Here is an 18,826-nt window from a genome sequence, read left to right on the forward strand (position 1 = left end):
AAATACCATAAAATGCCGTAAAAAAAGACAAATTCAATGGCGTTACATAAGAAACATCGCTACTTTTCGCTACGTTTTTTATTGTAACTTCTTTTGTGACGTTTTCTTATTTTTCGTGATGGTTTTTAAATGCATTCATAAATTCTGCAAAAAGCAAAAAAAAAAAAAAAAAGGGGCCACTGAATTGATATTCTCCTGTAATGGTTAATCAAGTTGAAGAGTAGAAACAAATTGAATATTTAATAAAATGACTAATTTATTCTTTGATCTAACGTACAGTAATTAATTTACCCATATTTTTAGTTGAATGGGAAAAATACAAGCAAATTCCTAGTATAGGGGCTTCATGGTAGTTTTACTTAATCCTGCTTATCTTTTAATCCCACTTCAATTACATAATTTCACTTAATAACACAAATGGATGGAATTTATAACAAAATGATTAATTTACACCTTATTTTTTCACTTCATGGTTAATTTGCTAATTTTTTAAGCAAATGAGACAAAAAATAATTCAAATCGTAATACAAGGGTCTTCATAGTACTTATATACTTAAAAATAAAGTAAAAAGGAAACGAAATAGATCAAATACATAAACTTACCTACAAACATCTATTTAATTATAAGTAAAACTATAATTATTATCAATATCAACAAAATTACAAGCAAAATGGCTTAAGTACTAAAAAAGCCTTCAAAAATAATTTACAAATCAATTGAGCCCCTCATTTAAAAGTGTAATCAATTGTGCCATTAATCAAAAGTTAGCTATGAAGTGAACCTTTGTAATATGGTTTTCCATAGAAACCCCCAACAGACCATTAAGCATTGATATGGCAGGTGACATGGCGACTAACATGACATCTCATGTAAAAATTTTAATGATACGATGATTGAAGTGAAAATTTTGATTTGAAGGGTTTAATTTATTTTTAAGAATTATATAAAATTTTAAAAGACATAAACTAATAAAATTAATAAATTATTACTAAATCTATCGCACCCATTTTATGAAATATATATATATATATATATGTATATATAATATAGAAGGAGTTTTATCTTAAAAGAAAATAAAAAGTAGATTTCAAGGGAGAAATTATTTTCCATTAACTTTAAGGCGATTTATATCACACCTTAAATGAGTTGGGAGTGTGATATGTGTTCTATATGATCTATTAAAAAAATAAAAAAATGTGTGTGATAGATTTAGTAATAATTTATTGGCTTAATAGAAAAAAAAAAACAAATCCCTCGTGAAAATTTTGCACCCAACTAATTCCTTAAAAGATGAAAAAAATAATCAATTGAACTCTTAATGACAAATTAATCAATCAAGCCCTTCAATTAATGTTGATCAAGTTTGATTATTAAATTTTGTTGACGTAACAAACAGACCAATCAAACAACAATATGTGATATTCACGTGTATATCATGCTGACATGACATTTTACCACATCAAAACATTAATATCTTCTCAATCAAAGCATTAATGTCTTTCCAATTTGTGAAATTTATATAATTAAAATAATATTTTTTTATTCTTATGAGTAATTCAAATTTTAGTAGCAAATTTAAATATATAAAAGAACATTTGAAGTAGAATTAAAACGAATTTGGGTAATTTATATTCATTGATTCATATTTGTATGCACTATAAATTAATATCCAACAATAAATCAAATATTTAATATATAATATGTACAAATCCGCAAAATAATAGATCGAATGGTGTCAAATAATTAACTTTTTATTATAAATTAATGACTATATATATTTATATAAATAAAAGCTTATATTGTCTTATGTATAAATTGTTTTATATCAAAATATGTTTATGGTCTCTTTACATGGGTAAATTTGGGTTTTGATCCTCATATTTTAATTTGATATAATTTAATCTTTATTGTTATATTTTATTTAGTTAATACAAATAATTAACATCTTTGACCATTCTGGTTAAAATGTTTACATGAATTTTTTCTTAAAATAATAAATTCTAGCTGATCATGTTGCAATATATATATTATTAGAATGGTGTTTTAAAAGAAATTGTGTTAACATTCTAACTGAAATAGTTATTAATATTAATTATTTGGATTAATAAATGACATTAGACAAATAAGAGATTAATTTATGTCAAGTAGAGGTACAAAATTGAAAATTAACCATTACGAGTAAAATTATTTGATAAGTTAAATTAAAATGTAAGGAATAAATCTCAAATTTGAATATAATAAAAGCACCACAACAGAAAATAAACCATACCTTAAAATGCCAAACAGAAAAGGCAATTGTAACTGCCTCCTCTGGTGGGGATTGTTTTTATATATGGGTATAGATTTATTATAATTTGGATTTAGAATTAGAGAAAATGTTTGGTATATTGTTAATAGAATTTTTATAAGTAAATTTGGGTGGATGATAAGTGCATATATGATATGGTAAAAAATAAAAATGTATATAAAAAATGGGACATGTGACAGATTTATATTTTTACTTGTGCTATTAAAAAAATGCACTACCAATGTATCAAATCCTCAACTTTGATATTAACGTAATTTCAAACTAAGGTGTATCTTAACTCGTTTTATTAAATTTAACGAGAAGTTTCATTATTATTATAAATATTAAATTAATAAAATTATTTTAAAAATTAAAAAATATACATTATATAATTGTTTTAGAAAAACATAGTTAGGTAATTATATAAAATTACTAGTTTCTTATCCCGTGTAATACATGAGTTAGTTGTATATATTACTTATAATATATTAAAATTAAAAAAAACTTAAACATCTTAAAAATAATATAAAATAATATAGCTTAAATACTATATCAAATAGTGTATATTGTTCAGCACATTGATTGGTTGAATCAATAAATTCTTTTAATTAATTTTCAAATATTTTTGTTCATTGTAAGCTTTTAACAAAATTTTTATTAATTTTAAGTAATTTTTCAAATCTTTAATTTTATTTGTATAATATATACTGTAATAATTTAATTTTATTTCTGATTTCTGAAACAATCCATGTTAAATTAATTTGATACTTAGAATTATTCCTACATATATTATACTAGCAAACCTTCAAAAAAAAAAAAAAAGGTTAGAAAATGTAAAATCAGAAATTGCTCTTATATTTGCAACTATATAATATCGGTTCCATATCTCTTTCCCACTCACCCTATATTCCTCATTTTCTCTCTCTACAAAATCTATGCTCCCCTCTCTTTATTTTATTTTTCTCGACATCCAAACACTCCCTCCACACTTAAAAATTTTGACACTCTTTTGCAGTCTGCTCCTTATAAAATCTCCCTATCTTTATATGTATCCAATGACAAGTTACTATATTGAACACTAAGCTTTCTTTTAAAAGCCTGAAACATTTTCCAATGGAAAATGACGATAACAGAGGCGACAAGAAGAGAGCCCGGGAAGAGTTTGAGAATTTTGAGTCAGAGGCTAACTCGGTTCCCTTTTTAAAACTCTCTCGAGTCGACTCGTCCGAGTTCACTCGTGTGGAATCCGCCCTTGATTACGTGGACGTTCAGTTGCCGGAGTCAAAGCATATCCAGGAGGATTTGCTGAACTTCCTGGACGATTCCGACCCGGTCATTGGACCTGGACTGGGGATTCAGGGACTTGACTCGGTTCTCAAAAGTTTCGAAGAAGAGATCGTAGTTCCGGCTCAGGCGACGCTACCGGTAAAATCGTTGGAAACCCGCAAGTCGAAGCCGGATCTAGGGTTTCTTTTAGAGGCTTCGGATGATGAACTGGGTTTGCCACCGAGTTTTTCGTCTGTTGAGCAGGGCGTTGATATAGAGGGAAGTGTAGAGTTAGGAGCCGATGGAATAGAGGAAATGATGGGATATGAGTTCCCGATTCCGAGTTACGGATCGTTTGACTTCGGAATCAGCGGTGACTCAGATGCCGACAACAAAAATCATAGTAATAGCGGTGATTTTGTGGCGTTAGGAGGCTTGTTCGAACCCATTGTAGAAATTTCGGAGCTAACCTCGTGACCTGAATCGCTTTGCGCACTACGGTGCCGTTTGATCTAAATCTTTTCTTTTTTTGAAAAAAAATAGTGGATATGTAGGCCTGTAAATCTTGTTAATTACTAAAATGGTAAATTAAAGGAAAAAAAAATGGGTTGGAGGCGGAAAGACGGAAATAAAATTGGGAATGCAAAGTGGTTGGTGATAAATTTATGCTTTTAAGTGATAAATTCCTGGATAATTATTCTGACAATAAAAGACTTCCAAAGTGGTTTTTTAATTATTTTACTATATTTTAGAAATAAAAGGTAGCATCCTAAATTTAATTGTGTAAACTTTTATTTATTTATAAATATATAAAATGTGCATGTAGCGATGTAAAATTTTAGCTTGATCGCTAATTGTGGCTATTTAATAAAAATTTGAAAACAGAATCTTGATTTTATAAAAAGGGGGAGTCGTCACCGATTTTTTTTTAAGTGTGATCGGACACTTAATAAATTATCTTTTTTGAGAAGACATTTATTTTTGAAAAAATAAAGGCCAAATTTAGGTCTACGTGAAAATTCAGAAAAAAATAGGGTTCGAGAGTCGGTTACGCGCGAGGAAGGTATTAGCACCCTCGCGATGTCCAAAATTGGTATCTTGTAAAATACGTGTTATCTTGATTTTTAAAATACGAGTTCAATGTAATATTTTGTCGTAATCCGATTGAAACATGAGAATTTTAATTTTTTGATTCTTGAGGAGGAAGTATCGTTTTAACACGAGTCGATTGATGTTCACCCAACATAGCGATGAAATAACTTAATATTAAACCGGTACATTGCCTTGATTATTGAAATTAATTAAGAAAACATGGATAAGATTTTCGAAATAATACAAAGCAAATTGATGTGAAATAAAAATAAATAAAAGAGCCAGAAATAATTTGAAGCAAATAACGAATATGACAATAATATAAAAAAACAATAACAATGTATGCGAGATTAAATGTAATAATAGTATCAAATACGAGAAAACAATGAATATACATACATAATAATGCTATTAAGAACTTGTACACCAAAATATATATAGAGAAATAGTAATAGTGTCGAAATGTACTATATATAGTATTTGAAATTTATACATAAAATAATAAAAAAATATATAACTTGTATTATTAAAAATATATATATAATATATACATATATATGTATAAAATGAATATTAAAATGTATGTACATAGCATATATAGAAATATATATATATGATATAATATAGTATTCAAATATATGCATGATAAAACGTAATATTAAAAAGTATATACACGTAGAAATGCGTATGTAATATAAAGTTTAAATATTTATGTAACGACCTGAATTTTACTGTTACAGAAAAAGTGTATTTTCGGGTCTCTGTTTCTGAAAAATGGATTCGTAAATATTTATTAAAAATATTTACGAAGTCAATTGAGTGGTTAATTAGAGTTTAATTAAGTAAATTTAGTTTAATTAAGAGTAATTAGGAAAAATGACTAAATTGAATAAAAGATGAAAGTTGAATTGTAGATTAAAAGAAAATGAAGAGGACCAAAATGATAATTATGCCATTTGTCCTAAGTGAGGCAGCATAAACATAAAATCTGAGATTTTTATGTGTTAAAATATATATTAAATTATTATTATATTATATTATATTATATTATATATTATATTATATAAATAAGTAAAGAAACATAAGAAACAGAATGAAAGCAAACGAAACAGAGAAGAAACAGGGGAGAAAGAAAGAAAGAAAAAGAAAAAGGAAAATTTGGGTTTCAAGGCTCAAAGTTTAATTTGGTAAGTCAATTAAGTCATTTCTTCTTAAATTTTGATGTTTTAGAAGCTTTGGAACAAGACTTTGATGAAATTAAGTTGATATTTTGAGAGTTTATAGATTTTCAAGTATAGTTCACGTTGAATAAAATAGTAAATTAAGGGTTTAATTGAGTAAATTTCAAGCTAGAATTGATAATAGGATCAAATTGTAAAGTAAGTTATAAGTTTTATGTTGTAGGGACTAAATTGATGAAATTTTGAAATTAGGAAAGTATGCTGAAAATTTAATATTTAAATGAGAGTATGGATGAAATTTGAATAGAAATAAAGTATGAATTAAGATAGAAAAGTAAGTGAATTTAGTTAGAATTAAAATGAAATTAAAGTAAATCAACATTTTGTACTAAGACTATTTTGGACAGCAGCAGTAGTCTAAGTTTGAAAAATCACCAAAAATTGTAGAAATTGAATTAGAGGATGAATAAAATATGAAATTAAATATTATTGAGTCTAGTTTCTTATAGAAGAAACGATATAAGCAATTGAATTGTAAATTATGAGATATAATGAATTTTGTGAGACAAGGTCAGAATGAATTCGGGTTCCCCTGTTCTGACTTTGGAAAATCACCAAAAATTGAATAAAAATAATTAGAGGCTTAAAGTTATATGTTTAGAATCCCTAATGAGTCTATTTTCATTAGAAATCAACGAGAATGTTATCCAAGTTCTGTACTGTGAGATAATTAATTTTTAGTGAAGAAGAGACGAAACTGTCAGACAGCAGAATAGGGGTGAATTTAAAGAATAAACTGTACTTAATGGCTAAACCAAAAATTCTGAAAATTTTATTGTAAGAAGATTTGTGAGTCTAGTTTCAGGAAAAATTAGCGGATCTTAATTTAGAATTCTATAACTCAAGATATGAATTAGTAATGTATTAATGATTATGAATTGTATTAATTTCGTAGTCAATGTGGTACCAAAAATCTCGGCTAAGAAAGGACAAAGAAAGTCAACGGGAGTTAGCTCGAAAATTACGGTTTGTATTTCTATAATCCGAACCTGATACTTAATTGTTGAATTTATTTCTTAATATGTATATTAAGTGTTTTGAAGTAAGAATTATTGTGTTTTGCAAATGAAATGGATTGATATAGTATGTGATGAATTTATTGAATTTATATTGATTGAATTGGCGTATATATATATAGATATATATATTGAATATTGAATATATATTGATTATTTGAATTGAATTGAAATATAAATTGTTTGAAAATTTTAAATATGAGATTTGTGATATTTGGATATTTGTTATTGAAAAGTGAATTGAATTGTATTGAATTATGAATTTATGTGATTAATTAAAATGTGTATTGATTGAAAAAATTGAAAGTGAATTGAATACCCTATTAACAGTTATCGGGCTGAGTCGGATATAGTTGGCATGCCATAGGATTGGAAGTGTTCAGGATTCTTCGACCTCGAGTCGATGAGACACTGGGTGTCACTATATTTCTTCGGATAGATTCGATGAGGTCTTGGGTACCAACTTTACTTGACTAGGCCGATGAGACACTGGGTGTCAAATATTGCTTCGAACTATCCGATGAGGCACTGGGTGCCATATTGGTGTGTTTGGTTGGATCCGTGTATCCACCAAGGTCTGAGTCTTGTTAATAGGGGTAAATAAGTGAAAAGATAAGTCGAGTGAATTTGATTGATTGAGCTATTGGAATGAAATGAGAAATTGAATTGAGAATTGAAATTGAGATATGAGATTGAAAACATGAACCAAAAGGTTCATGAAATGAGTGAAGTTCAAATGGATGATGATTGATGTTAGAATGAATTAAAATGGTATATTGTTAAGAAGTAAAGTGTGAAAACAAGTGAATTGTGAATATATGACTTGTATAGAATTTATATGGTAAGTAATTGAAATTTTATCTATAAAACAAATAAATGAATACTTATAATTGTTATTGTGATTTTAAGTTTAATTGTTATATTATTAAGTGTTCGGATTATGGAAATACCACTTGAGTATACCATACTCAAAGATACGGTTTGTTTCGCTTGCAGTTTAGTAAAGATAGAACGTTGAATCAGCATCCTAGTTCGATCCCGAATTCATTAAGGTAAAGTGTGTTAATTATTGGTAATGGCATGTACCTAGGATGTTTTATGAGAGTCATTTAGGCTGTAGATGTACTCATGAAATGAGTAAATTATGGTTAACAGCGGTATGTAGTATGAATTTTAAAATTTACTAAAAATTAGTAGTGATTCTAAATTAGTCCCGAATTGAATTTACTGTTCATATTGGACCGCGAGGGCCCATTAAAGGGACGACATCTTAAAACTAGGATGTGTGTAAATATTTATTTTAATTAATGACCGAAATTGGACTGTACTGACTGGTAATGTCTCGTAACCCTGTTCGATGACGGTATAGGGTTAGGGCGTTACAATTTACATAATATATATATTTGGAATAATGGTATATATAAAAAATCCTATTACATAAATATATACCTATATATATCAAATATATATATAATAATAAAACAGTACTAAGGTTAATGACAATAAATAAAGATAGAAATATATGTATGAAGTAGCGTAAAAATATATGGTTAATAAAAATAAAAATAGAAATAAAATATACATGATAATACTACATAAATATATATGTTTTAAAATGAATACATAATAACATTAGAATAAAATAACAAGTATAGTAATAACTAAAAGGATATATAAAAATAATACCATATAGAAAGTATATTTATATACCGGTATAATAAAATAAACCAATATTAATAATAAATATAATGGGGTAAAATAGATATAATAATATGTACATAATACAATAAAATGTATATACGTATGTGGTAAAATGTGAGAAAATGTACACGACATATATAAAAATAAGGTGTTTAAAATACATGCATAATATAGTATTTAAGATGTACACATAAGATAGTACAAAACATAACTAACGTGGTATTAAAATATATACGTATAACATAGTATTTAGGAACATATATAAGATGATATAAAATATATACATGGAAGATTATAAGAAAATATAACTAATAATATTGAAAATATATATACATAATATATATATATATATATATATATATATTTATATATAACATAATATTAAAAACACATATATATAATATGAAAAAAAATTATATATAATATAATACATAAGTATATTAAATACGCATACACAAAAAATTATATACTAAGATATATAACAAATACAATAAATATAAATAGTATACAAAGATTATAATTAATAATAATAAATAACAGAAAATGAAAAAAAGTAAATTGAAAATAAAGCAGTAACTAACAAAAGGACTAAATCGAACATAAAACAAAGTTTTCGGGCAAAATTAGAAATAAAATAGGACACAGGGCCGAATTGCAACGCGCGTATGACTTAGAGGGACCAAGAGCTCAATGTTCCTAGTTATTAAAACGCTCGTTGAAAGGGACCAATTTGTAAAACAGATTAAATTTCAGGGCCGATCTGTAATCCGAAGATAACTTGATTGCGAAAGATAAAATTGCGGAAGGACCAATTGCATAAATATACCATTGAGTTAAAAACACCTGGATCCTGAAGCGGGTTCGGGTCGAATCGGGTCGGGCAGAGTAAAACGACTCCGTTTCACTGCTTAAATGCAGTGCCCAAAACGACGCCGTTCCAGACCCCTATAAAAGTTAAAAAATTTTGAAAATTTTTCATTTCTGCATGTTGAGGAGAAAAAACAAGAGAGAGGGGGCTCATTTTCTCTGGACTAAGTCCAGAATCCGGCCCGGAAGGCTATCGTCACCGTCGCGTATATATATGTATACGTATGAGTAGAAAAAAAAAAGAAGAAAAAGAAGAAGAAAAATAACAAAATAATAGATGAAACCGATTCAAAAAGACAAAAGGGCACCTTCGATTTTTTTGATTTTGATTCTCGCTTTTTGGGTATCTGTTTTTTATGTTGTTCTTGTATATTTCCTCATTTAGATCACTGCTTGCACATATATTTGCAATTATTTTCGTATTTATTCCAGGATCCCCCTGTTACATTCGTTTTTTGTTGGCTTTATAGCCGAATGAAATACAACATTTTTTCTACTGTTTCGTGTTGTCTGCTGCTTCTTTTTTGCTTTGCGTGTTTCCTTTCATTTTGCAGGTGATACGGGCGATGGGATGGGGTTAGGTAGTGGCAGCAGACAGAGGGATGGGCATGCTGGCCTAGGCACGGCGGCTGACAATCGGAGCAAGTGGGGAGGCTGAGAATGAGGCTAGGGTTTCGGTGGTAAATGGGTTAGTTTAGATGGGCTTGGGTAGGTTTAGTTTGGGTTAGTTTGTATTAGATATTGGGCTTTGTAATTTTAATGGGTTTAAAATGTTGTAAACGGGCTTATGGGTTTAGGGATTGGGTTTAATTAGGCTCCGGGTATGGGTTTGAAAATGGGTTAAGGGGTTTGGATGTAAATGGGCCCGAGTCATTTAAAACGGCCCAAAATTGGCCTATAACAGTGCAAAATGTTTGAATCATAAATCAAACATAATAACTTTAAAAGGATTTAGACGAATTAATAAAACAAAGCTTATATATAATTTACATATGGAATCAAAAGTGTTTTTTTAAGCAAGTAGAATGCATTTTGAGTAATAAAAACATTAAATTATTATAATCGGATCGTTTGAGTGATCAAAACATAGAATTAAATAATTATATTACAAACAAATTAATAATTAATATAATTTAAACTAAATTTAATAAATTAATTAAACTAACATCACCCATGACAAGAAAAGTTGGAGATTTACACGTAAAATTATATATGATAGATTTAAATTTAAATTTATATATAGTTGAGGTTTGTGGTTATTTTTCCAATAATATTAGAATTTACTTTTATCATTTAGAAATAAAATGTGTTTTATTATTATATTTAAAATGTAAAAATTAAACTATTTTATTAATACGGTTTTATCATTTGGATTGAGAGAGAGCCAGCAAGAAAAATTGGTACTTTTTTAGACTTAATTGGAAATATTTAATAAAATAAAAATAATTACTTTCTATATTTTAAAAGAAATTGTTTAAGGTTTGAATATATTTCATAATGCACAAGTATCGCTAATTTTTTGTATGCATCAATATTTAACAATATTTTTCATATCTTTTGAGAGATAGGAATGGTAAGAGAAGGAGAAATAATGCCGTGAGCTTAATAATTATTTTTGGGATGAATAGGGAACAATGTCATATGCTTTACTATTTTAGTGGTTGAAATTGTTTCGAGTTATCTTTTAGTTTGAAATTCAAACGTTTTAAGCCTCAAAACATTACAAGCTTAGAAGACCTATGTGAGCTAAACATTTCCTTTATACTATCTTCTTGATTTGTTTATAATTAGCTTAATGGATGTTTTTGATTCACATTTTGTGCCTACTACGTATCTATATAGTTTATGTTGGTTAACACAATCGAGTATTTATTCATTTGAATTGCTTCTAGGTCTGTTAGTTCTTTAGAGAACTAGGTATATTTGTTTTAGGAGTGCTTGAATTAGCTAAACATCAATCTTAAATTGCACGTGAGATATGTCATGTACAAATTCAATATTTGATTGACATGCTTCTTATTGTTCAACACATTCCAAAGGTTGTCTTATGCATGTTTTGTGTGATTTCTTGAGGACAAGCAATGGCTTAAGTGTGGTGGAGTTTGATATGAAATAATTTGATATGTCAAATTAGACTCTCTCGAGTACTTAGTGAGCTAGTTTTCAAATAGTTTATGAGTTTTTTAATTTTTTAAAATATTCTTAAAATTTAATTTTTTGAGACCCAAATTGCCAAAATTATTCTATTAGGAGTCCAATGATTGATTTGAGTTTGTGCAAGAAGATAACTACGGTCAAACCTTAAAGAAAATATCAACTGCTTTGGGTGTCACGACACTGATGCATGTATCTCATGACATCAATCCTCCATTACCTCAGGGGAGCAAAACTTCAACGAAAAACCAACCCGGAGCAGTCTACTGAGGATGTTGTGGCACCAAGTGTGTTGTGTCACAACACTGAACCTCAAAATCTCGACTTTAAGCCTTTAAGGTCACAACTTCACTATTGATGGTTGAAATTGAAGAGACAGGGCCACCGTTGTCGCGACGCCGAGAACCCCCAAACCAAGATTGTGCCTATTGCCATGAATGTCACGACAGTGAAATCTCACAAGTGAAAAATTTGTGGAGGCAATTTTGTATCCAAACAAACTTGAAGTTACTTTTTATTTAAGGACATAATTATCAACGTTAGGTTAAATATTAGTAGATTGTAAATATTATTTTATAAGATTTCTGGAGTAGATTTTTGGTGGTTGAACATTTTCCTTACATCCAATATTTTTAGATTAGATTAGATTTCTTTTTTTTCTTATTATTTTTAGATTAAGTTTTCTTTTCTTTTTAGAATAGACTTCAATTTTTGTTGCTTTCTATTTCTTCTTTTCTTGTTGAAGACTATGCAAGAGAGAGATGATTAAACTTTTGAGCTTAATTGGATTTTCATCAATTAAATGAGCATTTTCTTAAACTCTTTACTTTTATGCCTACCATGTGTTTTAATGAAATGTTTGTTTGAAATTTAAGTTTGATTATGTGCTAATGTTTGTTCTTGATTAATTGGTTTTCGATTATATTGAAATGCTTAATCCGCTAGAATTGATACCTCTAATGAAAAATCTAGATAAGTGAGATCGATAAGAGAGTTTATCGTTGATAGTTCGGTATACTTATATTGGATAATGAGACCAAGAGAAGAACTACTTGTCTAAGTGAGATCAAGAGAAGAACTTAGTAGGTAATTCCAAATTAGGATGAGACTAAGAGGAGATTCCTTGTTAGAAGTGGAAAGCAATATAATTAGACTAGGTTATTAGTTTAACTAGTAATCGACTAATCGATTGACAATTGTTATATCATTATCATTATCTAAAACAATAAGAAGAAAGTTTAACTTAGTTTGTTTTATTGATAATTTAAATTTAATTTATAAATAATTTATATTTAATTCGCACTAATAATTTTCAACTCAATTAAATTAGTAATTACTAGATTATAAGTAATTGACAATCAATTTGACAATCATTTGTGTTCGATCATTGAAATACTCAAATGTTTAATTGTAACACTTATAATATTACAACTTAAACTCACTTTTAAATTCTTAAAATTTGTGTTGATTTCATAATATCAACGCGCACATGCCGAGGCATGGTTACTGGGCCCCTACGCTATGTCCCTTGGTACCACAAACTGAACATCCTATGCTAAATACAGTGTTCGCCGAAACTATATTTCATAATTGTAAGTTAACAAAACAATGAATGATAATTATGTATTGAAACCGTAGCCCTTTTAAAATGCTAAGTAACTAACCTCTTAATTTACATATCTATCAATTTCAATATGGATCCGTGTCAACTCCTAATAATAGGTGGTGTGACTCGAGTTAACCTTAAAACTACAATTATTTTTCAAATCTATCAAAAATACTATAAAAAACTGAATCTTAAAACTCGTGCCTACATTGCACATAATGTCTTTTTACCTTTTCGCTAACGAAAAAGAGAACGGATGAGTAGAGATTAATGCTATAAACAACATCCACATCTATGCCATATATGAAGGAGGGTGCTACAACAGTTCAATTGCTCTATTTTCTGTTTAGCCGCATTATTTGAGACCGGTGCATGAATGCCAAAATGGCAAAATCTTGGGTAGTACTGCAAGGTCCTCCGGCAACAACGAATACATCAACCAGCAAAGGCCCCCTGTTTATCTGTCATTAAATGGACCGTGGATGATGTATAATATGTAGGCTATATCATGTTAGTTGAACTCTTCGTTGCTCATATCATTTATTGATTGATTCTCGACTAACGAATGTAGTCTTTAATGGACTTCTTTTAAAAATAAAAAAGGTTATTTTATAATTGTTTAGAAAAAGATGGAATATATTAGTAATAATTTTTAAAAATTATATTTAAATGAAGATTAAACAAGCTTAAAATTACCACATTATAACTCTATCCCAAAATTAGGCGTAGTTAACCGAATTGGATTAAAAACGAGCAACAGAGAGGTCGTTTTGTAACCCTTTTATTATTGGTTGAGAAATGTTTTTAAATATACTGTGTAGTTTACTCAATAAAATAATATCTGCTCATTCTTATCCTCTCGCTACTCTCCACTCAAATGGCGCTATCCTTAACCATCAGCAGTGGCACCAGTAGCAGTAGCAATGCAAATGGGGGCCCAATCCTTCCCAACAACCAGCTACCCTTCGGCCTCCCTCATTGCCGCAACGTCCTCTTCCCAATCTCCCCCAGAACCTTCCACTTGACCTCCGCCGCCAAAAAGTTCTCTTCCCGAACCGGACGCTTCGATAGCAAGAACCGGAGGAGCAATCTCACGACAAAAGAACAAGACGAGGAACAGGAGCTCAAACGGACGGGGGAGATTGAAGAATCAAACATTGCTGTTGGAGTTGGATTAGAGGACGTTGGTGGGAGTTCGTCTGAGATTTCGGCTGATGGTAAGCCGTTCCCGGATCTTCCGGGCCTTCAGCCGGATTTATGGGAAGGTCCTAAGTGGGATGTTCTCGGTTTCCTTGTTCAGTATTTGTGGGCTTTTGGCATCGTTTTCGCGGTATCTCTCAAAGCTCTTTATCTCTGCCTTTTTTTTTCCGTTGTTCAGTTTTGTTGTGCTGATGCCTGAAATGATCGATATTTGAATTCATATAAGCCTATGAAGGATTAGGATTATGGGTTTAAATCAAAGTTAAAAAATTTAACAATATGATAGCTTCTGCATGCTGGTAAAGGGAAAAAAATCTACCCTGTATCCAAGTGGTGGTTAGAACTTGAACTTGGGTTTGGAGATTTTAGTTGCAAAGTTCAAATGAGAATTTATGAGCCGGGGATGTGCCATAAGAAAATAATGAAATTCTGCTTGTGTTAGAGTCCAAAGCTCTATTGTGGAGTTATAGGGAAAAGGACTGAGAAAGAATGTTCATACTCGAGAGATTTTTTGTAGATTACATTTCCTCAGGAGGGGGATAAGGGAATGAATTAAAAAGTTCAGGTAAACACTAAATAGGCACCTGTGAAATTTGGAGAATTATGGGAGATTAATCTGAAACTTTATTCGAATTTGGTGGCTGCAACAAGGTAGCCTGGACTATTTCTTGAGATTTTCTTTTCTTGGGTTTGTGATGGGAATTAAGGAAGGTGAACAGCATGCAGCACCCAGACTTGCTAGGCTTGATTTTGTGCTGACCAAATGTGAAGATGTAGTTCCCGAGTTTGGTGAAACATGGAAACTATTCTGTGGTTATGGTTTAAAATTTTATGCTAATATACATCATAAAGGAAACAAATGACCCTGCCCCTCATTTTACCTTGCATGGAATTTGTAGAATGTTACATCCTTCAGTAGAATCAGTAGCGCTCAGAGTTTCTTCTATGTAATTTCTTCATCTTATACTATAAGAAATATCGATGTAACTTAAAGTACTTGACACAATTGAAATCCATTCTTAAAGACCAAAGTTTATGACAGCTTTCTAACCTTACGCACAAAACAGTCGTTTTCATAATATTTTTCATTGGATTAAGCACTGCCTTCTTTTTTGTAATACGTTTAGTTGGTAGCGCTCGTAGTTTCTTATATTTCATGGTCGATGTTGACTATCTGTTAGATTCATTCATGGATTACTCAAAAGGTGGTTTGAGAAGTAGGTGGGTGATTGATCTACACCTGTTGCAGACCAATTTATATACTTCTATGAAGACACTTGGTTAAGATTTGTCTCTTTCGTATGGTTGAAATACTTGAAAATCCAATAAATTTTAGTCCTTGGTGAATTGGTTTTCTGGGGAAGGGAGAGTATCCGAGTTGTTTATTTCAATAATAGGCTGGACCTACCCTGTTGTACTTTTTCTTTTCACTATAACTAGGAAAGAACCTTGGCATTTCAAAATTCATTGCTATCCATGGAACAGGTGAGATATTTTGCTTGTTTCTGGTTAGAAAAGGCACTATTTGATGATACTTGAATCTGAGTTTTGCATTTTATTGTATCAGTTAATTGCATGCGGGATTGCTGTGGCTACTTACAATGAAGGGGCAACGGATTTTAAGGAGACTCCTGCATACAAAGAGTCGATCCAATCTCAAGAGCTTTTAGAACAACCTGATGCCTCTAATTCAGATGTCTTTGAATCAAATCCTACTGAAGTTGCACCCAGTTTGGAATAGTTGCTGAAAGTGGAATCAGATTCTGCCCTAAACCATCGACTGCTTTTCTAATGAACGCTCTCGGCCTTGGAAGTTAAGGGACACTTTTCAGAGGATGGATGCTAAAGTTGCAGACAATGGTGATGGCTAATTAATATCATGTAAAGCAAAATTCATAACAGCTCATAAAAGTTGACACTGTTAAACTGTTCTACCCTTATTTTTGGTTTATAATCAAGTCCTTAAATTATTCGGGATTATATGAAAAGAATAACAAACGGAATAAGCATCTCATGGTATGTTAATGGAGAAAGCTATATAAATACAATTATTCTTCAAATTGTCTTTTGCTATAATCGGATTTGGAACAAATACAAATCCAAAATTATGCCTTTTCCTTGGTTCGAAAGAGAATAAAGCTTAGCAAATAAGCAATAAACGGATGCTTTCTCCAGCAAGAGAAATGGAACTATGTGTCTACAACAACTACTCCAATAGGTCAAGAATACATTAACTAATAGGCAATAAGCTATGCCAAACATCCCATGTAAGAATCAGATTCCAATATCATGAGAGATAAAAAGAATCTCAATATATTAACTAGTTTTCTTCACAAATTAGGGTTTATTTCCAGTTATGTGCACGATTCGAGTATGGTGATCTACATTTTTTTTTTTTGTATTTTCATGTTTGTTTTATTGTCTAGGTTTGAAGTTTGTGGATGCATACACTATTTTTTATATATATAAAAAATGAAAAGCGAAATGCATGATACATTGTATTATAATATTTAGTATCTTTAATTACTTTTGTTATACTAACAAGTTTGATCATGATTCCTTTTTCATTCTAAACAAATTCCCATAATTTTTTTTGCCTTTTTAACAGGCAACTTTTTTTTCTTTGTAATTCAAACCCCTCATTCTTTGGAATCTCGAGAGAACTCCTGCTGCAGTCTGCAGGCTTCATGACAGAAAGGGCAAGTTCCCCCCATTTTCCACTGATTCTTTCAAATGTTTTTTGAACTTATTGTTTCAATCAACTCTTCATTTATATTAATGCATTGCAGATTTGTTGCATGGTGATGAGGATCAACATTGACTGCAATGGGTGTTATAGAAAAGTAAGAAGAGCCCTCCTTGATATGAAAGGTTAGATCAAAATATTCATCATCATAAGATTTACTTTGCTTAATAAGAACCCTAAAGATGGTCATTTGTTTTCTTTGTAATAAATGTTATGATATAGAGTTGGAAACGCATTTGATAGAGAAGAAGCAGTGCAGGGTAAGCGTCTGTGGGAGATTTGTCCCGCGAGATGTGGCCATCAAAATAAGGAAGAAGACGAATCGAAGAGTGGAGATATTGGAAATACAAGAATTTAGCATCAACGATGAGCAAACTCACGAAGAGAAGCCATTGATGATCACTTCTAATACTTGGAACCTTGAATCCAACCAAACCCATATTGAAACCTGTGTAGCATGTATATGATGACTATAAATATTGCATATGGATTAATTCAGTTGATTTGCTTGCATATGTCGAGTGAGAATATACATGTAAACTTCTGATGCATTAGTTATGAAAAACTTGATTAAGGGTTGTGAAATTCAATGTTGGTGTGTATCAATCCTGGTGGTCTCAGGGATGAAAACAGCAAGGTCAGTGCCATTTTACTTTGGTGAATTGATGGCAGCATTACCTCTGTATAATGGATTAAAGCAGATAATTCAAATTTTCAATCAAAATAGAATGTCAAAATTAAATCAGATAATTTGAATATATGATTTTGTTTTGTTTGATTTTGTTTGATTAAGCTTAATTTCAGACAGGGTGAAACTAGAGAAAGTTGGCAGAGATCTCGAAAAATGATAAAATGGTAAAATTATATTTTTACTTTTAAAATATAATTTTTTATTTAATAATTAAAAATTATTAAAATATTAAAATTTCATTTTAAATTTCATAAAAATATATATTCTAATTTTGGCTTCACCCTAATTTCAAATTTGTTATTCAAATCTAACTTAATCAAGTGAAATTTGAAGATTTTATTAACTAAATATGAGTAACTTGTAAATAGAAACATCTACCTACAAGCCCTTTTAATTCGTATGCCAAAATCATTCACCAAGAATTTGGTATATTGTCAAGGTAGAGCTCTAAATTTGATAGATGATAGGATTCCATCAACATTCTCTCTCACACACACATGCGTCTTGCCCTTAATTTTTTTTAATCAAATTTCTATTTTAACCCTTACGTTATACTCAAATTTAAAATTTAATTATTATATTTTAGTTTTAGTAAAATTTAATTTTTTATTTTTATAATGTTATTAGTTAGTCTAAATAATTAGTATTATTAATTATTTTAATAAATAGCATGAATTTGTATTAAAAAACCATTCTAACCAAAAAAAAAATTGCCGTGATAACTTGTAATGAGTGTTTTTTTTAGCAAAAATGCACATTGATATTTTAACCAATAGAGGAAAATAGAGAAGTAAAGTTTATGCAATCAGGGTAGTCTCTGAGGTATATTATTACATGAATCTAAACAAACTTTACCTAATATATGATTTCAAATACTTCGAGTTCGTCACTGTCATTTTTTCATTCATTTTCTAGATAATTTTGTTTTATTAAGTTTCGAAATAGATATATTACTTTG

General features: G+C 29.7%; 3 protein-coding genes and 2 long non-coding RNA genes across 7 annotated transcripts; 4 read left to right on the forward strand and 1 right to left on the reverse strand.

Moving 5' to 3' along the window:
• Nucleotides 1-3,156: 3,156 nt before the first annotated feature.
• LOC108461701 (uncharacterized) lies at nucleotides 3,157-4,216 on the forward strand. Its single transcript, XM_017761616.2, has one exon. It carries the CDS (start codon nucleotides 3,402-3,404, stop codon nucleotides 4,029-4,031), a length of 630 nt encoding a protein of 209 aa, XP_017617105.1. The 5' UTR covers nucleotides 3,157-3,401; the 3' UTR covers nucleotides 4,032-4,216.
• A 3,677-nt stretch (nucleotides 4,217-7,893) lies between these two features.
• LOC128280858 (uncharacterized) lies at nucleotides 7,894-10,475 on the forward strand. The gene is made up of 2 exons (XR_008271047.1): nucleotides 7,894-7,955; nucleotides 10,026-10,475. It is a non-coding gene; the product is annotated as an uncharacterized LOC128280858 (long non-coding RNA).
• A 3,535-nt stretch (nucleotides 10,476-14,010) lies between these two features.
• Nucleotides 14,011-16,491, forward strand: LOC108464534 (uncharacterized). The gene is made up of 2 exons (XM_017764882.2): nucleotides 14,011-14,561; nucleotides 15,999-16,491. Exons 1-2 carry the CDS (start codon nucleotides 14,109-14,111, stop codon nucleotides 16,170-16,172), a joined length of 627 nt encoding a protein of 208 aa, XP_017620371.1. The 5' UTR covers nucleotides 14,011-14,108; the 3' UTR covers nucleotides 16,173-16,491.
• Nucleotides 14,320-15,708, reverse strand: LOC128280759 (uncharacterized). 2 transcript variants are annotated; one of them, XR_008270892.1, is made up of 2 exons: nucleotides 15,313-15,708; nucleotides 14,320-14,626 (listed from the first exon to the last, which is right to left on the reverse strand). It is a non-coding gene; the product is annotated as an uncharacterized LOC128280759 (long non-coding RNA). The 2 variants fall into 2 exon arrangements; XR_008270893.1 differs by having other exon boundaries at nucleotides 15,016-15,708.
• Nucleotides 16,492-16,591: 100 nt separating the features above from the next.
• Nucleotides 16,592-17,762, forward strand: LOC108464535 (heavy metal-associated isoprenylated plant protein 25-like). Of its 2 annotated transcripts, XM_017764883.2 has the most exons (4): nucleotides 16,592-16,698; nucleotides 17,040-17,130; nucleotides 17,221-17,302; nucleotides 17,400-17,762. In XM_017764883.2, coding segments are annotated over exons 1-4 (420 nt in total). In that variant the 5' UTR covers nucleotides 16,592-16,696; the 3' UTR covers nucleotides 17,645-17,762. The 2 variants fall into 2 exon arrangements, with proteins under 2 accessions (XP_017620372.1, XP_017620375.1); XM_017764886.2 differs by lacking the exon at nucleotides 16,592-16,698 and having other exon boundaries at nucleotides 16,834-17,130.
• Nucleotides 17,763-18,826: the final 1,064 nt, after the last annotated feature.

This window comes from Gossypium arboreum, chromosome 9, assembly GCF_025698485.1.
Source record: "Gossypium arboreum isolate Shixiya-1 chromosome 9, ASM2569848v2, whole genome shotgun sequence".
Classification (NCBI taxonomy): Eukaryota; Viridiplantae; Streptophyta; class Magnoliopsida; order Malvales; family Malvaceae; genus Gossypium; species Gossypium arboreum.